The 25000-nt window shown below is 43.8% G+C and overlaps 2 protein-coding genes across 13 annotated transcripts in view; both read left to right on the top strand.

The window, feature by feature from the left end:
- Positions 1 to 2912: 2912 nt before the first annotated feature.
- On the top strand, positions 2913 to 19231 carry LOC110495407 (cell surface A33 antigen-like). Of its 8 annotated transcripts, none has more exons than XM_036982138.1 (9): positions 2913 to 3398; positions 9765 to 9931; positions 10501 to 10714; positions 10867 to 11031; positions 11201 to 11317; positions 13681 to 13813; positions 13891 to 14634; positions 14813 to 17113; positions 17149 to 19231. In XM_036982138.1, the coding sequence occupies exons 1-7, from the start codon at positions 3350 to 3352 to the stop codon at positions 14393 to 14395; spliced, it is 1350 nt and encodes a 449-aa protein (XP_036838033.1). In that variant the 5' UTR covers positions 2913 to 3349; the 3' UTR covers positions 14396 to 14634; positions 14813 to 17113; positions 17149 to 19231. The 8 variants fall into 8 exon arrangements, with proteins under 8 accessions (XP_036838033.1, XP_036838031.1, XP_036838034.1 ...); XM_036982136.1 differs by having other exon boundaries at positions 14724 to 17113; XM_036982139.1 differs by having other exon boundaries at positions 13891 to 16238; positions 16595 to 17113.
- A 4297-nt stretch (positions 19232 to 23528) lies between these two features.
- Positions 23529 to 25000, top strand: part of LOC110495405 (immunoglobulin-like domain-containing receptor 2) — a 58096-nt gene continuing 56624 nt past the window's right edge. For all 5 annotated transcript variants that reach the window (XM_036982133.1, XM_036982134.1, XM_036982130.1 and 2 more), the window contains exon 1: positions 23529 to 23787. In XM_036982133.1, coding sequence (XP_036838028.1) covers positions 23673 to 23787 — 115 coding nt within the window. In that variant the 5' untranslated portion in view covers positions 23529 to 23672. The remainder of the gene's footprint in view (positions 23788 to 25000) is intronic.

Below are 25000 nucleotides of genomic sequence, written 5' to 3'. Positions count from 1 at the left end.
CATTTTTAATAAATTAACTATTCATTATTTAAATCATTTTTAATAAATTAACTATTCATTATTTAAATCATTTTTAATAAATTAACTATTCATTATTTAAATCAACTTTAATAAATCAACTTTTAATTATTTAAATCAACTTTGATAAATGGACTATTCCTTATTTAGTCATTATTCAACCAGTGACATCTGCAATAGACAGAGAGACAGATGAACACTTGGAAAGCTATTATTCTGTCATTCATTGACTGTGTTCTTCATTGAGGAATCTAAAATGTCGTCCAAATGTCAGCCATCCTTCATTCTGGAAGGCTCCTTCCTCTAAGCACTAGAACTAATGCTAGTAGTTTGAAAATGTAAGTCGCAATTCAATTTTACCCCAATTATCCCCACCCATCTTCTAGCCAGCCTTTCCAAATAGCTGCCACATGTTGATTAAATGTCAACTGTTTTGTCAATTCAGGAAGAACGTTCCTACACAAACGCTCAGCACTGAAGGAAGCTAATCAATGAAGACAAGATAACTGTGTTATCATTTATTTGTATTCCCCCCCACAGTGTTTTACCTTGGCTATTATTTCACATTGACAAAGGAGTTTCTATTCAATGTTGGCAAGCTAGCTGACTGATTAACTGACTGGCTGGCTGTGTGACTGACTGACTGGCGGGCTGGGTGGCTGACTGTCTGGCTGAGTGACTGTCTGGCTGAATGCAGAGGACTTCATTATCAAGCCAAGACATCAATGGCTACCATTTCTAGAATTGTGACTGAAGGACAAACATGAGTAATTACTCTGGTTTCCTAGAGTTAGGAGCCAAAAGACGGAGGCTGCCCCATGGTCAAACGTGTGAGAAAGTGAGAAAAGGCAGGAGGAAGTGAGGTGGCAGGAGTAGATGTGATGCGGTGTGAGGAAACAGGAAGAGGTGTGAGGTGTGAGGAAACAGGAAGAGGTGTGAGGTGTGAGGAAACAGGAAGAGGTATGAGGTGTGAGGAAACAGGAAGAGGTATGAGGTGTGAGGAAACAGGTGTAAAGAGGTATGAAGAGGCAGGAGGAGGTGTGAGGAGGTATGAAGAGGTATGAAGAGGTGTGAGGAGGCAGGAGGTATGAAGAAGCATGAGGAGGAGGTATGAAGAGGTATGAGGAGGTGTGAGGACACAGGAGGAGGTGTGAGGCAGGAGGTATGAAGAAGCATGAGGAGGAGGTATGAAGAGGTATGAGGAGGTGTGAGGACACAGGAAGAGGTATGAGGTGTGAGGAAACAGGAAGAGGTATGAGGTGTGAGGAAACAGGAAGAGGTATGAGGTGTGAGAACACAGGTGTAAAGAGGTATGAAGAGGCAGGAGGAGGTGTGAGGAGGTATGAAGAGGTATGAAGAGGTGTGAGGAGGCAGGAGGTATGAAGAAGTATGAGGTGTGAGGAGGCAGGAGGAGATATGAAGAAGTATGAGGAGGTGAGATGAGTTGTGTTAATCTTTAAATCAGTCTTAATATCAGCTCCTTATCCTCCTCTCAGCTCTGACTGACGATGGCTTTAGGAGGATACACACACACACACCACACACACACAGCTGTTCCCTGATCTCTGATGACTCACCACCATTGGAGAGGGAAACAACGGTCTGCTATCACAATCACATAGGCCATGTCCCCAATGGCACCCTATTCACTAGGGCTCTAGTCAAAAGTAGTACACTATGTAGGAAATAGGATATAATTTGGGACGCTGGTATAATCTCAATCAACTCTGAAATTGCTCTGCGGTGGATTTAAGCCTTTCAGTCTCATGTTGTCATTAGAGCATGGTCGATATCAAGTCACATCTAGAATGTCCATCTCCAGATGAAAACATTGACAAACTGCAGAGACAACAGTAAACAGGGGGAGACAGATTCAGCTCTAGTTTATAACCTACGTATAGATGCACTGAGGGTGCTGCTATATAGGATAAGGTTCAGCCACATCCACATCTCTTTCTCTCTATCTCCCTCTCTTACTGTCTCTGTCTCTCTCTCACACACACACACACACACACACACACACACACACACACACACACACACACACACACACACACACACACACACACACACACACACACACACAGCTTGTATCCAGGTGATATAGGATGAGCTCCTTCTGATTCAGGCCAGAACACCTCTACCTCACTACTAGAAACCCTCCGTGTGATCAGGCCAGAACACCTCTACCCCACTACTAGAAACCCTCCGTGTGATCAGGCCAGAACACCTTTACCTCACTACTAGAAACCCTCCGTGAGATCAGGCCAGAACACACTAGTAGAAACCCTCCATGTGATCAGGCCAGAACACCTCTACCTCACTACTAGAAACCCTCCGTGTGATCAGGCCAGAACACCTCTACCTCACTACTAGAAACCCTCCGTGTGATCAGGCCAGAACACCTTTACCTCACTACTAGAAACCCTCCGTGTGATCAGGCCAGAACACACTACTAGAAACCGATGCATGGAAAATGGCCCTCTATTCCTTTCACAGTGCATTACTTTGAGGGTCTATTGCTCTGGTCACTATAAAGAGAACACCTTGCCATAATGGGACAAGAACAATAACAGAGAGAGAGAGGGGGGGAACAAGAAAAGAAGGGTGTGTAGGTGTGTCTGTGTCAGTTTGGCAGGGGGGAGGAGGTTACCTGTATGTGAGGGACTCTGTGCTGTGGAGATGACACACCCCTTTTCAAACCAGTCTGACTAGATGTAACGCTTCCCCAATTCTGACACATACACCCTTCCTGTTCCTGACTGAAACCTGACCAGTCTTTCCCACACACACGCTCCTCCCTCACCTTTAAGCTTGAATAAGTAAATAAATATATATAATCATAGTGAAGGTGTTTCTCTCTCAGGGATTCTGGCACCACTGGTGAAAATACCATCTGTCTCTGCTGTCCTCTCTCAATTCTGCACATTCAAACTACAGAAGAGAAGATCATCTATTTGCATTCAAAAAAGCATTTGTTTCTTATGGCTGTTGGTCAGAGTTAGTCACTGCAAGTGCATACACGTTTCTCTTGACAAAGTGTAGAGTTAATGTTGCAAAAGGTTAGTCTTGTGAGAGAAACAAAATAACAGGGCATGTACCGACAAGATAAGAGTGCGGGCAGAGAATGCTACCTGCAAAATATTGACGTTCTGATTGGCAGATAACAACGTCACTCATTTTGAAGTCCTGTTCGCAGCCAGGAAAGCACTTAGCACAAGTTTTGGTACTCAGCCTAGTGAGCCTTCTACCTGGCCAAGGTCTTGTCCGCGGTCCCTAGCCTACAAAAAACACCGCAGGTGACCGGAGAGGTCGTAACTGTTACTGATCGATGATGGCCTCGCAGAAAGGGACGTTTGCTGGCGTTTTGCTTTGTCTCGGTGAGTTTACTGATCTTATATAATTTCATAAATGTCTTTGTGCTATACAACAAGAGCCACACCCATGTGTTTTTTTGGGGGGGGGGAAATGTCTCATCTTAATGGTATCGGTGTGGCGTCGCCTCACGTGTTCAGCTCATCTTGTTTTGTACAAATTGGTAGAACAGGAGCACTTAACGTATATCAAAAAGCAGAAAGTAAAAGAATGCAATACATTTAGTATTTACTGCCTGGCGTCCAGAGAGAAGAAACAGAGAGCAACATCATTTAAAAAACCTTGAGTCTGTTGATGCAACTGTGCGTCAATCTAAGTAACAGAATAAAACAATCCCCATCAGAATCCATCCATTTAAACTAGAGATATCAGTTTTCTTGCAATGAACGACCACTATGGAAAGGGGAGACTCTCACGAACACGATGGTATTCTCTGTTTTGGACTATTTATTTTACCTTTCATTTAACTAGGCAAGTCAGTTAAGAACAAATTATTATTTACAATGATGGCCTACCCTGACCAAACCCTCCCTCCCCAAACCTGGACAACGCTGGACCAATTGTGAGCAGCCCTGTGGGACTCCCCATCACAGCTGGTTGTGATACAGCCCGGGATCGAACCCGGGTCTGTAGTGACGCCTCTAGCACTGCGATGCAGTGCCTTAGACCGCCTGGACTAGTCTCAAGATAACCCATACAAACCAATGGAGGTGGTTTTGCTCCAACAAATATATTCACACACAAAATCTACAATATAGAGATATTGCTTTCTTATCTCCTAGGTATAGGATGAGACACTTTAAAACCTTATTCCTTTCTTATCTCCTAGGTATAGGATGAGACACTTTAAAACCTTATTCCTTTCTTATCTCCTAGGTATAGGATGAGACACTTCAAAACCTTATTCCTTTATGATTCATTTTTTGACTGTCTTTTTTGCCATTTATGAATACTATTCAATGTGTTTCTATGGGCTATAGTAGTAAAGGCCAAATTCAATATTTTATCAAATATATGTATTTTTGTTTTATTTTAGGGGTCCTAAACTTCTAAATCCAATAGCTAAATGATCCATGGTATGACCATATTAAAACAATTCCATATGTTAGTTTAGTACTCTAACCCTAGTAGCTAACCCTAGTAGCTAACCCTAACCCTAGTAGCTAACCCTAACCCTAGTAGCTAACCCTAACAGCTAACCCTAATCCTAGTAGCTAACCCTAACCCTAGTAGCTAACCCTAGTAGCTAACCCTAACCCTAGTAGCTAACCCTAACCCTAGTAGCTAACCCTAGTAGCTAACCCGCACCCTAGTAGCTAACCCGCACCCTAGTAGCTAACCCTAGTAGCTAACCCTAACCCTAGTAGCTAACCCTAACCCTAGTAGCTAACCCTAGTAGCTAACCCGCACCCTAGTAGCTAACCCTAGTAGCTAACCCTAGTAGCTAACCCTAACCCTAGTAGCTAACCCTAGTAGCTAACCCGCACCCTAGTAGCTAACCCGCACCCTAGTAGCTAACCCGCACCCTAGTAGCTAACCCTAGTAGCTAACCCTAGTAGCTAACCCTAACCCTAGTAGCTAACCCTAACCATTTGGTGTTAATGCCTTAACAATTTGGAGTTCATTCCTGAACTTAACCCTAACCTTAAATTCAGAGTTAATGCCTAAACTTAACCTTAAACACTTAGAAATGTGACATTTGAGAAACATGGATGAAGCTGTAATTCTGATGAGAGGGCTGATAGTTAGAGAGTGCTGGATGACACAGGCAGGAGAGGTGCCCAACCCTAAACACTTTGCATTCCCACTGGAGGACAACAGCCTCCATATGAATCCATGTGAAAACTAATGCTTTGTATTTTTCCAGTCATGTAAATCATGCTATAGTATTTATATAATAGTGTACGTCTGTGGTTAGAATGTCCGCCCTGAGATTGGAAGATTGGGTGTTTGATATCTGGCTGTGTCGTCCCGACGACTGTAATGGGAGCATTGAGGTGATTGGGGGTAAGGCCCTACGATCCGCAAGTGTCCTGTCCAAGGGTTGTACTTGTGAAAACAGTTCTGTCTTGCACAAGCCAAGGTTTTGTGCAAGGCTTCTCACTCCCTTACTGTCAGTGGGTGTAACCCGTCCTCTAGTTTCTAAAGCCCTGTCATAACGGAGGACAACATAATAAGACTCTCGGTGTTATGACATTACCTGTGTGGGTTTATATTGCTGCAGTGTGAGGCTGTCCTCTGTACTCCAGCACACCCTTATCTAAGATGACTGCTAAACCTAGATTCCAGAATTCCATTAATCCACATACCCTGGCTGCAATTCTGAGTGCAATGTCTCACCTACTTCACCGTTATAGATGTAATGTGTACTATCTCATAAACCTTACGCCCATGTGTTTTAATACTCTAGCAAAGTTTAAATGCGCCCACCAGAAGGCAATGCTATTCGACGTAATTCCTGCCCCAGAGTGGAAATGCTCGTTTAAATTCCACCTCTTGAATGACGCAGGCTATTGGGGGGGGGGGGGGGGGGGGGGGGGTAAAATAAATGGAGAACTGAGAGCTGTCAGTGTAGCTAGCATGCTAACCTTATCTAGCTAGCTAATGTTATGTCATTGTTGCATTATTTTACACCTTATTCACCTTATTCAATAAGATGAACCGCTGGCTAGCCTGGTTCTGGAGCTGGATTTGTCAGAAGCATTTAGGGAAAACTTCACCCCAGATTGAAACCACTGTCTTTGACTTCGTCATCTATTGTTCTCTCCAAAGTGTTGGCATCTTACATAAGAGACATGAGTTTTTCTACATTGTAATGAACATGGTGCAACCTTGTGTTGGCAGGCTTCGGCCGCAGTACAGCAAAGCCAAGTCGGCCCGTGCTTATGGTTCTCACAGGGGAAGTGAAGTGATTGGCTACAATGACTTCATGATGCACGTCTCAAATGACATGTAACGACAAAATGGATAAACCTGTTTCTTTAATTATCTTTTGCTGGTGCATGTTCAATGTAGCAATAAGGTACGAGGAGGTGTGTTATATGCCCAACTCCATGTTGTTTTTCGTGCATGGACACAGCCCTTAGCCGTGGTATATTGGCCAAACACCACATACCCCCGAGGTGCCTTATTGCTATTATAAGCTGGTTACAGTACCAACGTAATAAGAGAAGTAAAATTACATGTTTCAGCATTCAGGGCTGGAACCATCCAGTTTATAAAATAGGATAGACGCTTGTGGTTTCTAGCTGCACCAATCAGCAGTGAAGCGTGTCGTCGTGAAGCAACACTTCATGCAATTATAGCATTTATAAAACGGTCAGTTCCTATCTCTCACTCTCTCGCTATAATATATACTATTTTAAAACTGATCATTTTCTGGAAACAATGAAAAGTGGAGGTGCAAAAACCCTAGTTCCTCCCTGTTTTAATTTGCTCCTTGGCTCAGGTGGCCAGGTGTATGCTACGGAGAAAAGCTGCTTGGCTCAGGTGGCCAGGTGTATGTTACAGAGAAAAGCTGCTTGGCTCAGGTGGCCAGGTGTATGTTACGGAGAAAAGCTGCTTGGCTCAGGTGGCCAGGTGTATGTTACAGAGAAAAGCTGCTTGGCTCAGGTGGCCAGGTGTATGTTACAGAGAAAAGCTGCTTGGCTCAGGTGGCCAGGTGTATGTTACAGAGAAAAGCTGCTTGGCTCAGGTGGCCAGGTGTATGTTACGGAGAAAAGCTGCTTGGCTCAGGTGGCCAGGTGTATGTTATGGAGAAAAGCTGCATGGCTCAGGTGGCCAGGTGTATGCTAAGGAGAAAAGCTGCATGGCTCCATGGCTCAGGTGGCCAGGTGTATGTTACGGAGAAAAGCTGCTTGGCTCAGGTGGCCAGGTGTATGTTACGGAGAAAAGCTCCATGGCTCAGGTGGCCAGGTGTATGTTATGGAGAAAAGCTGCATGGCTCAGGTGGCCAGGTGTATGTTATGGAGAAAAGCTCCATGGCTCAGGTGGCCAGGTGTATGTTACGGAGAAAAGCTGCATGGCTCAGGTGGCCAGGTGTATGTTATGGAGAAAAGCTGCATGGCTCAGGTGGCCAGGTGTATGTTACAGAGAAAAGCTGCATGGCTCAGGTGGCCAGGTGTATGTTACAGAGAAAAGCTGCATGGCTCAGGTGGCCAGGTGTATGTTACAGAGAAAAGCTGCATGGCTCAGGTGGCCAGGTGTATGTTATGGAGAAAAGCTCCATGGCTCAGGTGGCCAGGTGTATGTTACAGAGAAAAGCTGCATGGCTCAGGTGGCCAGGTGTATGTTACGGAGAAAAGCTCCATGGCTCAGGTGGCCAGGTGTATGTTATGGAGAAAAGCTGCATGGCTCAGGTGGCCAGGTGTATGTTATGGAGAAAAGCTGCATGGCTCAGGTGGCCAGGTGTATGCTAAGGAGAAAAGCTGCATGGCTCAGGTGGCCAGGTGTATGTTACGGAGAAAAGCTGCATGGCTCAGGTGGCCAGGTGTATGTTACGGAGAAAAGCTGCATGGCTCAGGTGGCCAGGTGTATGTTACAGAGAAAAGCTGCTTGGCTCAGGTGGCCAGGTGTATGCTAAGGAGAAAAGCTGCATGGCTCAGGTGGCCAGGTGTATGTTACAGAGAAAAGCTGCATGGCTCAGGTGGCCAGGTGTATGTTACAGAGAAAAGCTGCATGGCTCAGGTGGCCAGGTGTATGTTACAGAGAAAAGCTGCATGGCTCAGGTGGCCAGGTGTATGTTACAGAGAAAAGCTGCATGGCTCAGGTGGCCAGGTGTATGTTACAGAGAAAAGCTGCATGGCTCAGGTGGCCAGGTGTATGTTACAGAGAAAAGCTGCATGGCTCAGGTGGCCAGGTGTATGTTACAGAGAAAAGCTGCATGGCTCAGGTGGCCAGGTGTATGTTACAGAGAAAAGCTGCATGGCTCAGGTGGCCAGGTGTATGTTACAGAGAAAAGCTGCATGGCTCAGGTGGCCAGGTGTATGTTACAGAGAAAAGCTGCATGGCTCAGGTGGCCAGGTGTATGTTACAGAGAAAAGCTGCTTGGCTCAGGTGGCCAGGTGTATGCTACGGAGGAAGAACTTTGCAGATGTTTCTGATTAATATACAATGCCATGCTGTTGGGTGGTTACATTGAAATAAAACCCAGCGCTGACAATAAATGTAGACTGGAAAGTATTAGCATGTTATGTCCTATTGGGGAAACACAGCGCTGACAATAAATGTAGACTGGAAAGTATTAGCATGTTATGTCCTATTGGGGAAACACAGCTCTGACAATAAATGTAGACTGGAAAGTATTAGCATGTTATGTCCTATTGGGGAAACACAGCTCTGACAATAAATGTAGACTGGAAAGTATTAGCATGTTATGTCCTATTGGGGAAACACAGCTCTGACAATAAATGTAGACTGGAAAGTATTAGCATGTTATGTCCTATTGGGGAAACACAGCTCTGACAATAAATGTAGACTGGAAAGTATTAGCATGTTATGTCCTATTGGGGAAACACAGCTCTGACAATAAATGTAGACTGGAAAGTATTAGCATGTTATGTCCTATTGGGGAAACCCAGCGCTGACAATAAATGTAGACTGGAAAGTATTAGCATGTTATGTCCTATTGGGGAAACACAGCTCTGACAATAAATGTAGACTGGAAAGTATTAGCATGTTATGTCCTATTGGGGAAACCCAGCGCTGACAATAAATGTAGACTGGAAAGTATTAGCATGTTATGTCCTATTGGGGAAACCCAGCGCTGACAATAAATGTAGACTGGAAAGTATTAGCATGTTATGTCCTATTGGGGAAACCCAGCGCTGACAATAAATGTAGACTGGAAAGTATTAGCATGTTATGTCCTATTGGGGAAACCCAGCGCTGACAATAAATGTAGACTGGAAAGTATTAGCATGTTATGTCCTATTGGGGAAACCCAGCGCTGACAATAAATGTAGACTGGAAAGTATTAGCATGTTATGTCCTATTGGGGAAACACAGCGCTGACAATAAATGTAGACTGGAAAGTATTAGCATGTTATGTCCTATTGGGGAAACACAGCGCTGACACGGAAATATCCAATGTCCCCACTTCAAGCCTAAATATATCATACTTTGAATAAAACAATGACTTCTTGAATTATTGTGCAACATCATGGGAATCGTCTTTCAGTTGAAAAAAAATAATTCCGTTCTTGTGGTACTTTAAGGTTTCCTCTCCTTGAAGTTGGTGGCAGCTCATTTGCCATTAGTTTTAGTGTTACAAAGCACTTCATTTTAACAGTGTTCACCTCCTACAGCTCTATACGTCAGTGTCTGTAAAACCTGTCTTCCTGTTTCTTCCTGTCTGTCTCTCTCTGTCCCAGTCGTGTCCATGACTGTAGCTTTAGAGGTGTCCATCCCTCAGCAGTCCTATGAGTTCGCCAGGGGAGACAACATCACTATACCATGCAGCTTCAAACCCAAGAACCCAATCAACAATCTGGTCGTCATATCCTGGTTGGCTGAAGCAGACAAACCCGGAGAGCCAGAGGTAATAAACCAACCAGAAATCACTCTGATCAGCTCTTTTACATTCAGTGGGTTTAAACTATTGATCCCCTTGATAAAGATGAGCAATGATTGGGACATTTTTATACTACAGTTGTGCAGAGAAAGTGATTTGACTTAACAAGTAATTAATTCCCCCAAGAAGTTAGGGGTCAAAATTAACACCCTTAAATATTGTTATAAATACAGTAGTTTTTGGGTCCCATATTCCGTACAGACATAATTATAACACCTAGTTTGTTGGATGCATTTGCAGTTAGTTTTTCAGATTATTTTGTGCCCAATCGAAATGAATGGTAAATAATGTATCGTGTCATTTTGGAGTCACTTTTATTGTAAAATAAGAATAGAAAATGTTTCTGAACAAATCTACATTAACGTGGATGCTTCCATGGTTAAGGATAATTCTGCATGAATAGTGAATAATGATGAGTGAGAAAGTTAGAGGATCAAAGATCCTACCCCCAAGACAGCCTAAACTCTCACCATTACCAATAACAGAGGAGGTTAGCATTGGTGCTTCCATGTTGTTGTTGACATTGTTGTTTCCAGGTGTCCGTCCTTACCTCCTACTCTACTGGTGACCTGGACATCAGTGACAGGTATGAAGGAAGAGCTTCCCTGGAGCAGGACATAGCTAAAGGAGTAGCCAACCTGAAGCTCTCCTCCATCGGTCTCCAGGACAACCGACTATTCGAGTGTCGGGTCGCCATCCCCAAGGATGACAAGGGTCAGCTGGCTGACACCACCCGTCTGGTGGTCCTGGGTAAAAAACAACAATGACTCCCGTAGAATATTACATAATAAACCGTAGAATTTAGCTTCGTTTCCGCTTTATTCCATAATAAACCTTAGAAATCCGTAAAGTGTCGATGATTACTGTTTAACTTAACGTTGCAAAACATATTGTGTCCACAGTGGCTCCCTCTGTGCCTGTCTGTAAGGTCGATGGGAAGGCAGAGTACTTCCAGAACATCAGTCTCACCTGTCAGTCTGAAGAGGGCTCTCCTCTTCCTACCTACAAGTGGCAGGGCTACGACGTCAGAAACATGCCCCGAGCACCTGCACCCAGGACAACAGACAGTATGTAGTGTCTGTGTGTGCTTGTTAATCTTCACTTGATATGACCTTGACTATGACCTTGACTATGACCTTGACTATGACCTTGACTATGACCTTGACTATGACCTTGACTATGACCTTGACTATGACCTTGACTCCTGACCTAACAGGTTGTCTCCGTCTCTTCCAGAGGATGGTGTCCTGTCTCTCTTCAACCTCACCATGGAATCCTCAGGATACTACGTCTGTACCTCCACTAATAAGATCCGCAGTGCCAAATGCAACCTGACGCTGTCCGTCATGCCACGTGAGTGCACAATACGAGACTGCTGAGCTAAAGCTTAGGCATTATCTCTGGGAGCTAACACAAATGTTCAGATCTGAGGCAATGTAACCATCACATGAGGATGGTCCTGTAACAGGATACTCATCCTCTCATGCTACACCTCTTCTCTCATGCTCCTCCTCTCCTCTCATGCTCCTCCTCGCCTCTCCGACCCGACTCTCCTCCTCACCTCGCTCCTCTTCACCTCGCATCTCCTCTCCACTTCTCGCCACCTCCTCCTCGCCTTGCCTCCTCCTCGCCTCTCCTCCTCCTCGCCCTTCCTCCTCCTCGCCCTTCCTCCTCCTCGCCCTTCCTCCTCCTCGCCCTTCCTTCTCCTCGCCCTTCCTCCTCCTCGCCCTTCCTCCTCTCCACTTCGCCTCTCCACTTCGCCTCTCCACTTCGCCTCTCCACTTCGCCTCTCCACTTCGCCTCTCCACTTCGCCTCTCCACTTCGCCTCTCCACTTCGCCTCTCCACTTCGCCTCTCCTCTCCACTTCGCCTCTCCTCTCCACTTCGCCTCTCCTCTCCTCTCCACTTCGCCTCTCCTCTCCACTTCGCCTCTCCTCTCCACTTCGCCTCTCCTCTCCACTTCGCCTCTCCTCTCCACTTCGCCTCTCCTCTCCACTTCGCCTCTCCTCTCCACTTCGCCTCTCCTCTCCACTTCGCCTCTCCTCTCCACTTCGCCTCTCCTCTCATGCTCGCCTCTCCTCTTCTCACCAACTCTCCTCACCTCATATCACCTCATATCACCTCTTCTCTTCTCACCTCTCCTTCTCACCTCTCTCCTTCTCACCTCTCTCCTTCTCACCTCTCTCCTTCTCACCTCTCTCCTTCTCACCTCTCTCCTTCTCACCTCTCTCCTTCTCACCTCTCTCCTTCTCACCTCTCTCCTTCTCACCTCTCTCCTTCTCACCTCTCTCCTTCTCACCTCTCTCCTTCTCACCTCTCCCCTTCTCACCTCTCCCCTTCTCACCTCTCTCCTTCTCACCTCTCCTCTTCTCACCTCTTCTCTTCTCCTTCTCCCCTCTCCTTCTCACCTCTCCTCACCTCTCCTCTCCTCTCCTCTCCTCACCTCTCCTCTCCTCTCCTCTCCTCTCCTCACCTCTCCTCTCCTCTCCTCACCTCTCCTCTCCTCTCCTCTCCTCTCCTCACCTCTCCTCTTCTCACCTCTTTTCCTCTCCTCACCTCTCCTCTCCTCTCCTCACCTTTCCTCTTCTCACCTCTCCTCCTCTCCTCACCTCTCCTCTTCTCACCTCTTTTCCTCTCCTCACCTCTCCTCTTCTCACCTCTTTTCCTCTACTCACCTCTTTTCCTCTCCTCTCCTCTCCTCCTCTCCTCACCTCTCCTCTACTCACCTCTTTTCCTCTCCTCACCTCTCCTCTCCTCTCCTCTACTCACCTCTCCTCACCTCTCCTCTACTCACCTCTTTTCCTCTCCTCACCTCTCCTCTCCTCACCTCTCCTCTCCTCTCCTCTCCTCTCCTCTCCTCTCCTCTCCTCTCCTCTCCTCTCCTCTCCTCTCCTCTCCTCTCCTCTCCTCTCCTCTCCTCCTCTCCTCACCTCTCCTCTTCTCACCTCTTTTCCTCTACTCACCTCTTTTCCTCTCCTCACCTCTCCTCTCCTCACCTCTCCTCCTCTCCTCTACTCACCTCTTTTCCTCTCCTCACCTCTCCTCTTCTCACCTCTTTTCCTCTACTCACCTCTTTTCCTCTCCTCTCCTCTCCTCACCTCTCCTCTCCTCTCCTCACCTCTCCTCTTCTCACCTCTTTTCCTCTCCTCACCTCTCCTCTCCTCACCTCTCCTCTTCTCACCTCTTTTCCTCTCCTCACCTCTTTTCCTCTCCTCACCTCTCCTCTTCTCACCTCTTTTCCTCTCCTCACCTCTTTTCCTCTCCTCTCCTCTCCTCACCTCTCCTCTTCTCACCTCTTTTCCTCTACTCACCTCTTTTCCTCTCCTCACCTCTCCTCACCTCTCCTCACCTCTCCTCACCTCTCCTCACCTCTCCTCTCCTCTCCTCACCTCTCCTCTACTCACCTCTTTTCCTCTCCTCACCTCTCCTCACCTCTCCTCTCCTCTTTTCCTCTCCTCTCCTCTCCTCTCCTCTCCTCTCCTCTCCTCTCCTCTCCTCCTCTCCTCTCCTCCTCTCCTCACCTCTCCTCCTCTCCTCACCTCTCCTCTCCTCTTTTCCTCTCCTCTCCTCTCCTCTCCTCTTTTCCTCTCCTCTCCTCACCTCTCCTCTCCTCACCTCTTTTCCTCTTCTCACCTCTCCTCTTCCATTTCTCATCCATCTTCCTCACCTCACCTCTCCTCCTCACCTCACCTCTTCACCACCTCTCTCTCCTGTAGCGTCTATGGCCCTGGGTTCAACAGCGGGTATCATTGGCGGCGTTGTGGTTGGTGTTCTGGTGCTGCTCATCATCCTCATCTACTGCTGCTGCTGCAGGAAGAAGAAGGACAAAGCAGAGGAGTACGCTATGGGGTATGTATGGTCTGTCACACACACACACACCATGAGAACTGAGATGGTGAGTCTCCTGTCCACTGATATGTCCTCAGGGTTCCAGAGGGGGAGGAGTTCCACGACGACAAACCCGTGGTGAACGGCGAGGTTCGCCAGACGCGCAGCAAGGAAGGCGACGATGAAGACCACCCACCCAAGATCGTGGACCGCCGCGACCAGTACAAGGAACGCAGCGAGAAGGACTACGATGACCGCCGCAGCGACTACGATGACCGCCTACCCAAGATCGTGGACCGTCGCGACCAGTACAAGGAACGCAGTGAGAAGGACTACGATGACCGCCGCAGCGACTACGATGACCGCCGCAGCGACTACGATGACCGCCGCAGCGACTACGATGACCGCCGCGAGCGCCACGATGACCGCAGGGACCAGGACGACCGCTACTCTGACCGCCGTGACCGGTACGACCGCGATCGTGTTTACGATGAACGCAGTGACGGCGGACGGTACAGTGATCGTTATGATGAGCCCTACGATGATCGGGACAGACCTCCCAGTGTACCGGCCAATAAACCTACTAAGCCTTTGTTACTGTAATTTAATTATGCCATTATTTTTTTCCCATCGTATGAACTCATATTGTTAATCAGATATAATAAAACAGAGTATAAGTTTACTTAGTTACAGTTCCATTTAAAATCATTTGTTCAGTCATTTAATCATAATTTTACCAACAGCCTTCTAAAAATAGAATAGATTAGAGCCACTTAATGTTTCCCACAACTTGTTTTTGGTTGAAAATATAATGAATATTATAAACATAGTAGCTGCTGTAGGTCAGACTTCACAAAGGGCCTAGCTGTCAGGCTGAACTCGGTCACATCAATAACAGGACGACAGTAACACAACGAAGTAAAGCCTGTAGGTCAGACTTCACAAAGGGCCTAGCTGTCAGGCTGAACTCGGTCACATCAATAACAGGACGACAGTAACACAACGAAGTAAAGCCTGTAGGTCAGACTTCACAAAGGGCCTAGCTGCCAGGCTGAACTCGGTCACATCAATAACAGGACGACAGTAACACAACGAAGTAAAGCCTGTAGGTCAGGGATCACAAAGGGCCTAGCTGCTAGGCTGAACTCGGTCACATCAATAACAGGACGACAGTAACACAACGAAGTAAAGCCTGTAGGTCAGGGATCACAAAGGGCCTAGCTGCCAGGCTGAACTCGGTCACATCAATAACAGGACGACAGTAACACAACGAAGTAAAGCCTGTAGGTCAGGGATCACAAAGGGCCTAGCTGCCAGGCTGAACTCGGTCACATCAATAACAGGACGACAGTAACACAACGAAGTAAAGCCTGTAGGTCAGACTTCACAAAGGGCCTAGCTGCCAGGCTGAACTCGGTCACATCAATAACAGGACGACAGTAACACAACGAAGTAAAGCCTGTAGGTCAGGGATCATCAAAGGGCCTAGCTGCCAGGCTGAACTCGGTCACATCAATAACAGGACGACAGTAACACAACGAAGTAAAGCCTGTAGGTCAGGGATCATCAAAGGGCCTAGCTGCCAGGCTGAACTCGGTCACATCAATAACAGGACGACAGTAACACAACGAAGTAAAGCCTGTAGGTCAGACTTCACAAAGGGCCTAGCTGCCAGGCTGAACTCGGTCACATCAATAACAGGACGACAGTAACACAACGAAGTAAAGCCTGTAGGTCAGACTTCACAAAGGGCCTAGCTGCCAGGCTGAACTCGGTCACATCAATAACAGGACGACAGTAACACAACGAAGTAAAGCCTGTAGGTCAGACTTCACAAAGGGCCTAGCTACCAGGCTGAACTCGGTCACATCAATAACAGGACGACAGTAACACAACGAAGTAAAGCCTGTAGGTCAGACTTCACAAAGGGCCTAGCTGCCAGGCTGAACTCGGTCACATCAATAACAGGACGACAGTAACACAACGAAGTAAAGCCTGTAGGTCAGACTTCACAAAGGGCCTAGCTGCCAGGCTGAACTCGGTCACATCAATAACAGGACGACAGTAACACAACGAAGTAAAGCCTGTAGGTCAGGCTTCACAAAGGGCCTAGCTGCCAGGCTGAACTCGGTCACATCAATAACAGGACGACAGTAACACAACGAAGTAAAGCCTGTAGGTCAGACTTCACAAAGGGCCTAGCTGCCAGGCTGAACTCGGTCACATCAATAACAGGACGACAGTAACACAACGAAGTAAAGCCTGTAGGTCAGGGATCACAAAGGGCCTAGCTGCCAGGCTGAACTCGGTCACATCAATAACAGGACGACAGTAACACAACGAAGTAAAGCCTGTAGGTCAGGGATCACAAAGGGCCTAGCTGCCAGGCTGAACTCGGTCACATCAATAACAGGACGACAGTAACACAACGAAGTAAAGCCTGTAGGTCAGACTTCACAAAGGGCCTAGTTGCCAGGCTGAACTCGGTCACATCAATAACAGGACGACAGTAACACAACGAAGTAAAGCCTGTAGGTCAGGGATCACAAAGGGCCTAGCTACCAGGCTGAACTCGGTCACATCAATAACAGGACGACAGTAACACAACGAAGTACAGCCTGTAGGTCAGACTTCACAAAGGGCCTAGCTGCCAGGCTGAACTCGGTCACATCAATAACAGGACGACAGTAACACAACGAAGTACAGCCTGTAGGTCAGGGATCACAAAGGGCCTAGCTGCCAGGCTGAACTCGGTCACATCAATAACAGGACGACAGTAACACAACGAAGTAAAGCCTGTAGATCAGGGATCATCAAATAGATTCAGCCACCGGATGGTGTTTTTCCTTCAGCAGAAGTTCAGGGGGCCGGAACATAATTATAAATCATTTGTAGACGGCAAATTGACTGCAAGAAACCGAAACGGATGTAATATTTGACAAATATATAATAATTTAGAACCTTGCTTACATTTGTAAACCCTCGCATATATATCGCTCTTATGTGTGGGAATACTTGAACTAAATGAAAATCACTTGGAGCTGATTTCCTGGTGTTTGTACAGTCTTTTATGTTCAACAATAGCAATTCTACAAAAAGTAAAATAAAATAAAAAAAATGATATATAATTTTCTTTATTTTTTATGTTTTTATATATATATAATTATATAATTTTGGGGTTGAGAAAAGTTGGGGGGGCCAAATAAAAGGGTCTGTCAGTTGGGGAACCCTGCTAGACACCATGCCGACTAGAGGTGGAGCGTATCACTGTTATCTATGTAAAGGCCTTTAATGTGGAGTATCACTGTTATCTATGTAAAGGTCTTCAATGTCGAGTATCACTTATCTATGTAAAGGCCTTCAATGTGGAGTATCACTGTTATCTATGTAAAGGTCTTCAATGTGGAGTATCACTGTTATCTATGTAAAGGCCTTCAATGTGGAGTATCACTGTTATCTATGTAAAGGCCTTCAATGTAGAGTATCACTTATCTATGTAAAGGCCTTCAATGTGGAGTATCACTGTTATCTATGTAAAGGTCTTCAATGTGGAGTATCACTGTTATCTATGTAAAGGCCTTCAATGTGGAGTATCACTGTTATCTATGTAAAGGCCTTCAATGTGGAGTATCACTGTTATCTATGTAAAGGCCTTCAATGTGGAGTATCACTGTTATCTATGTAAAGGTCTTCAATGTGGAGTATCACTGTTATCTATGTAAAGGCCTTCAATGTGGAGTATCACTGTTATCTATGTAAAGGTCTTCAATGTGGAGTATCACTTATCTATGTAAAGGTCTTCAATGTGGAGTATCACTGTTATCTATGTAAAGGTCTTCAATGTGGAGTATCACTGTTATCTATGTAAAGGTCTTCAATGTAGAGTATCACTGTTATCTATGTAAAGGCCTTCAATGTGGAGTATCACTGTTATCTATGTAAAGGCCTTCAATGTGGAGTATCACTGTTATCTATGTAAAGGTCTTCAATGTGGAGTATCACTGTTATCTATGTAAAGGCCTTCAATGTGGAGTATCACTGTTATCTATGTAAAGGTCTTCAATGTGGAGTATCACTGTTATCTATGTAAAGGCCTTCAATGTGGAGTATCACTGTTATCTATGTAAAGGCCTTCAATGTGGAGTATCACTGTTATCTATGTAAAGGTCTTCAATGTGGAGTATCACTGTTATCTATGTAAAGGCCTTCAATGTGGAGTATCACTATTATCTATGTAAAGGTCTTCAATGTGGAGTATCACTGTTATCTATGTAAAGGTCTTCAATGTGGAGTATCACTGTTATCTATGTAAAGGTCTTCAATGTGGAGTATCACTGTTATCTATGTAAAGGCCTTCAATGTAGAGTATCACTTATCTATGTAAAGGCCTTCAATGTGGAGTATCACTGTTATCTATGTAAAGGTCTTCAATGTGGAGTATCACTGTTATCTATGTAAAGGTCTTCAATGTGGAGTATCACTGTTATCTATGTAAAGGCCTTCAATGTGGAGTATCACTATTATCTATGTAAAGGTCTTCAATGTGGAGTATCACTGTTATCTATGTAAAGGTCTTCAATGTGGAGTATCACTGTTATCTATGTAAAGGTCTTCAATGTGGAGTATCACTGTTATCTATGTAAAGGTCTTCAATGTGGAGTATCACTGTTATCTATGTAAAGGCCTTCAATGTGGAGTATCACTGTTATCTATGTAAAGGCCTTTAATGTGGAGTATCACTGTTATCTATGTAAAGGCCTTTAATGTGGAGTATCACTGTTATCTATGTAAAGGCCTTCAATGTGGAGTATCACTGTTATCTATGTAAAGGCCTTCAATGTGGAGTATCACTGTTATCTATGTAAAGGTCTTCAATGTGGAGTATCACTGTTATCTATGTAAAGGTCTTCAATGTGGAGTATCACTGTTATCTATGTAAAGGTCTTCAATGTGGAGTATCACTATTATCTATGTAAAGGCCTTCAATGTGGAGTATCACTGTTATCTATGTAAAGGCCTTTAATGTGGAGTATCACTGTTATCTATGTAAAGGCCTTCAATGTGGAGTATCACTGTTATCTATGTAAAGGCCTTCAATGTGGAGTATCACTGTTATCTATGTAAAGGCCTTCAATGTGGAGTATCACTGTTATCTATGTAAAGGCCTTTAATGTGGAGTATCACTTATCTATGTAAAGGCCTTCAATGTGGAGTATCACTGTTATCTATGTAAAGGTCTTCAATGTGGAGTATCACTGTTATCTATGTAAAGGTCTTCAATGTAGAGTATCACTGTTATCTATGTAAAGGCCTTCAATGTGGAGTACAGCCTATGATTGAAGGAAGGAAGGCCTCAATTCAGTTCAGTAGTCAGGAAGCGAATTGGAATGCTGATTCAAAGATTTGAAAAGTGCCATCTAGTATTTTCAATTAGGATTTTTTTTAAAATGTTTTATTCTTGAATCTGAATTTAAATGTCCTTTCTGTTACAAGCTGCCATTGCCTGAATAAGACTGTGTATGAATTTTCAGTGCAGCTCATTGGATAATGCATTTTCCCTCCTGCCTTATTGTCTACTGTTGGTGTGACAGATAATGCATTAACCCTCCTGCCTTATTGTCTACTGTTGGTGTGACAGATAATGCATTTTCCCTCCTGCCTTATTGTCTACTGTTGGTGTGACTGAAGAGCTTTCCACGTCAGTCTCAGGTCTTGGCTGTTTGAGAACCACAAGCTTTTTGGTGACGGTCTGTTTGTTTTTATCAACTGTAGATTGATAATACCCTCTAATATCAACTGTAGATTGATAATACCCTCTAATATCAACTGTAGATTGATAATACCCTCTAATATCAACTGTAGATTGATAATACCCTCTAATATCAACTGTAGATTGATAATACCCTCTGATATCAACTGTAGATTGATAATACCCTCTAATATCAACTGTAGATTGATAATACCCTCTAATATCAACTGTAGATTGATAATACCCTCTAATATCAACTGTAGATTGATAATACCCTCTAATATCAACTGTAGATTGATAATACCCTCTAATATCAACTGTAGATTGGTAATACCCTCTAATATCAACTGTAGATTGATAATACCCTCTAATATCAACTGTAGATTGATAATACCCTCTAATATCAACTGTAGATTGGTAATACCCTCTAATATCAACTGTAGATTGGTAATACCCTCTAATATCAACTGTAGATTGGTAATACCCTCTGATATCAACTGTAGATTGGTAATACCCTCTAATATCAACTGTAGATTGGTAATACCCTCTAATATCAACTGTAGATTGGTAATACCCTCTGATATCAACTGTAGATTGGTAATACCCTCTAATATCAACTGTAGATTGGTAATACCCTCTAATATCAACTGTAGATTGGTAATACCCTCTGATAATACCCTCTAATAGTTACATTTACAAGAGTTACATTTAACATCAACTGTAGATTGGTAATACCCTCTAATATCAACTGTAGATTGATAATACCCTCTAATAAATAAAGTTGTTAACCTTTTTAATAGTTGTTTTCATTACTTAGAAGTGTTGTGTTTTGTCCATGTATTTAACGTCGTGATGCGTGTTAATGCAGTGGAGTGTCAGGTGTCTCAGGTGAGTCTTCATTAACATATTCAAACCATGACTTGTTTTTGGAGTGAGTGAGTCAATCAGGCCTTTTGAAAGAGAACCTAGAGACCCATTTTAAGAACAGAGAGAAACTAGTTTCACTCTGTGGCATGTGCCTAGTCGTTTCACTTCCTCATTATAGCCTGAGGCCAGACAACAGACTCACTTAACTAGAAGTGGCTTCGTTGGGTTCAGACCTATTAAATGGGTCTGTCTGAGTGAGGAGTTTTTATCTAAGGAAGGGAAGATAATCATGCCTTTAATCTTTGACAAAAATGTCTAACCTTTTGTTTTTATGCTTTTGAAATGTACAGGGACAATTTAACTCGTTAAAACATCAAATGTTTGAAGTTTTGGTTAGATGTGATGGTACAATTTATAAACTGTAAATAAAATGTATCATGTTTCTAATCTGTGTACAAATGTTTTCATTGGGTTTACAGTGAATTTATATTAAAGCCAAATGTATATATTAAAAGGCCACAATGTGTGTGTGGTTTCAGTGCAGACAACAGGATGTTTCTCCTCTCTCTGGAGAAATGAATGTACAGAACGTGAAGAAACGACAGAGGGCAGCAATGTCCCCTTGACTAATTTGTCTTTGTTGTGGGACTGTTCACTATCGCCTAGTTTCGATTAGCCAGCTGTGGTACCGTTGATTCGTTTAGAAAAATGGTGGAAGGAATGACTCATTGTTGAATTCCCAATGTGTTTATCACTGTGCTTTCAACCATCTAAAAGCACAACAACATTTCAATGGAAAAAAACAATGTCTGGTTGTTGGTATAGTTTTCACTGTGCTTTCAACCATTTTAAAAGCACAACACAGTTCAAATGGGAAGACAATGTCTGGTTGTTGGTATAGTTTTCACTGTGCTTTCAACCATTTTAAAAGCACAACACAGTTAAAATGGGAAGACAATGTCTGGTTGTTGGTATAGTTATCACTGTGCTTTCAACCATTTTAAAAGCACAACACAGTTCAAATGGGAAGACGATGTCTGGTTGTTGGTATAGTTATCACTGTGCTTTCAACCATTTTAAAAGCACAACACAGTTCAAATGGGAAGACGATGTCTGGTTGTTGGTATAGTTATCATTGTGCTTTCAACCATTTTAAAAGCACAACACAGTTCAAATGGGAAGACGATGTCTGGTTGTTGGTATAGTTATCACTGTGCTTTCAACCATTTTAAAAGCACAACACAGTTCAAATGGGAAGACGATGTCTGGTTGTTGGTATAGTTATCACTGTGCTTTCAACCATTTTAAAAGCACAACACAGTTCAAATGGGAAGACGATGTTCTATGTATTTTTATACAATTTAATTTGATCACTGCGCTTCATCTAATAACACAGCCGAAAGACCTGGATTACAGATGAGATCACATCAAAAGCACATAATGCAAGTGATCAACGCTGTTTGAGATTCTGCACAGACTATTACAGCAATTGTGAAGATCTCTCCAAAAGATCTCCTGTGTCCTTTGCATGCTATCTACAATCAGGCTAAGGGCTTGTTCAGTCCCTAGCCTATGAAGAAGTACTCTGGTGACTGGATTACATTTAAACAACGTTGATTCAACCAGTTTGTGTCCAGTCCCTAGCCTATGAAGAAATACTCTGGTGACTGGATTACATTTAAACAACGTTGATTCAACCAGTTTGTGTCCAGTGGGCTCCCTTTATTCTCCATTCACTGTCTTTCCCCCATCGTCTAAGAGGCATTGTTCAATGAAAATATAATATTCAATTGATTTCTAATAAATCACAATTTTATATCCACCCCACTAAGATACTAGGTGTCGTTCTTGAATGTAGGTGTCATTTGGGCATTTTGGAAAAATGTAGCTGTATTTTTCTAGATGTGTTTTATTTAAATGTATTTGGGTACATCTATTCTAAATCAACTAATGGAGCTTAATGTCTTTTCATAGTTTTTACCAGTATGATGACATTGTTCCACCTGTAGGAGCATCAACACCAATGACGTAAACAACAATGAGACATTTTAGGTAAATTATGATTTTCTGAAATGGAGGCCACAAATGCTGAAATCTATAGTCATCAATCCTTTAAAAAATGATTTACTGAAGTGATATGATTAGTGAAATGATTAGTGATATTAGTGATATGATTAAGCTCACAATGTTACTTAGTGTCATTCAAATTGACCAACACCAAGTAACACTGGATTCAGACACAACACATGATCAATGGAATCCTCAAATCTATGACATAATAAAAGGAGGTGTTTAGCTCATCTTTTCATTAATATAGACTCCTCCCCTGATAATATAGACCACTCCCCGATAACAGACTCCTCCCCTGATAATATAGACCCCTCCCCCGGTAACAGACTCCTCCCCAGATAATATAGACCCCTCGCCCGATAATATAGACCTCTCCCCCCGATAACAGACTCCTCCCCAGATAATATAGACCACTCCCCGATAACAGACTCCTCCCCTGATAATATAGACCCCTCCCCCGGTAACAGACTCCTCCCCCGATAACAGACTCCTCCCCTGATAACAGTTTTCCACCAGAGCTCAAGGTCCTTGTATATCTTTGTAATCAGTGATTTTCAAGGCGCTAACACCAATGACATAAAATTGAGGGACACACATTATACTAGTAATAATATCATTTGTTTTTATTGATGTAGGCAATATGTTACATAATTTTGTTTCAATGTCTAGCATTCAAATCGCCCAAAACATGTCACTACACCGCTACACATAACCAGTAGGACAAGCCAACCTGCTATCCCCCAGTAGTTTCTACAATGCATACGAAAATGTGTTTTGTAGTATAAATGACTCATATATGTTTTATTATTAAATAACTGTAAAAACAAAAGACAAATGTATTACTTGTCATGTTGTTCTCATTTTAAAATGCTTTTACATGATGCCAAAGTCAAGGATCAGAATTTATCACCGCAATTCAAGAATGACCCATATAGACACAGTCCCATTGGCCACAACATGTAAAGTTGCTTGAGTCACTTTTAAATGAACGCCCCCCCCCCCCCCCCCCCCCCCCCCCTTGTCCTCAAGAGGACCAAACCGCGCTTGCACCACCCATTTCTCAAACGGTACAGTCCCGTTATAATCGGGAAGAGCCAGGACCTGTACAGTCCCGTTATACTCGGTCAGAGCTAGGAGCGTTACAGTCCCGTTATACTCGGGTAGAGCGAGGCGCTCCGAATAGCGGTTTGAGGAATGAGGCGGAAAAGGCGAGGAGAACATGTACACAGGACTTCTCTAAACGAAAATGCTTTGATATGGAAGATGTGTTTGTTGCTGAGATGGTGGATTCCTGTACTATTCCTGACAGGTAGGTGATGAAGATGTATATAACTTTTACTGACTAACGAGCCAACCTAGCAGTGTAACAGGTTAATAAACAACTTTATTATGTTGAGTTTTCTCCTCTCTTCTTTTACTTTTAGGATGTTTGTGTTCTCGTCTCGAACCTGCCCTCGTTCTGATTTCTAACAGAAAAAAAAACATTTGGTTGATTTTTTTCCCGTGTTTTTTTGCACAGGGACTTTTTTTCAGGATTTACCAAGGGACAACATTTCAGGAAAGAACGATACATTGTAGCCTTCAAAGAAAAAAAACGTTATTTACTTTCGGGGTTACAGTCACGTAGGCCTACAGTACAATACTTGTGTAGCCCGTAAACGATACAAAGTAACGGATTTGGAATGTAGACTATCGTTTACATGCCGTTTGATTTCAACATCACGAGGGATAGAAGCATGAGCTTTGTTGTGTGACTTGCTTGGTGCAGCGCAATGAAGGTAGCACTGGTCTGGCGGCTGTAGACTGGCTTCTGTTGGTTCCATGGTACTCAGCCAAGTGTGAATAATGCGAAGGGAAATTTATAGGTCACGGATTAGGAAGGGCTGACTTCAATCAGTGTACAATAGCGTACGTTGGAGTTGTAATATCCATTAATGAATTAATCAAATTAATTACAGGTAAGTTTGAAAAAATGGTGTATTACAGATAGGGAATAATATTTTGTAATCGTTTAGTTTTTTAGAAATGATAAACCTATAGATTATAGATTCTATCCCTCAGTTCAAGTTGTCTAATGTAGGCTACAATACTCCTTTTTGATTATGTAGTTATATAGAGAAGTGTCGATTTGTAGATTTCTCCAGCTCTGTGTTTAAAATGTCCTCTTAGGTAGCAGGAGCTGTTTGAGGGTCACCACAGGTCCTTAGACTAGCAGCAGGTGTTTGAGGGTCACCACAGGTCCTTAGACTAGCAGCAGGTGTTTGTGAGGGTCACCACAGGTCCTTAGACTAGCAGCAGGTGTTTCAGGGTCACCACAGGTCCTTAGAGTAGCAGCAGGTGTTTCAGGGTCACCACAGGTCCTTAGACTAGCAGCAGGTGTTTGTGAGGGACACCGCAGGTCCTTAGACTAGCAGCAGGTGTTTCAGGGTCACCACAGGTCCTTAGACTAGCAGCAGGTGTTTGAGGGTCACCACAGGTCCTTAGACTAGCAGCAGGTGTTTGAGGGACGCCACAGGTCCTTA

This window comes from Oncorhynchus mykiss, chromosome 7, assembly GCF_013265735.2.
Source record: "Oncorhynchus mykiss isolate Arlee chromosome 7, USDA_OmykA_1.1, whole genome shotgun sequence".
Classification (NCBI taxonomy): domain Eukaryota; kingdom Metazoa; phylum Chordata; class Actinopteri; order Salmoniformes; family Salmonidae; genus Oncorhynchus; species Oncorhynchus mykiss.
The sequence above is the reverse complement of the archived record's forward strand: the minus strand, read 5'-3'. Positions and strand labels throughout refer to the sequence as shown.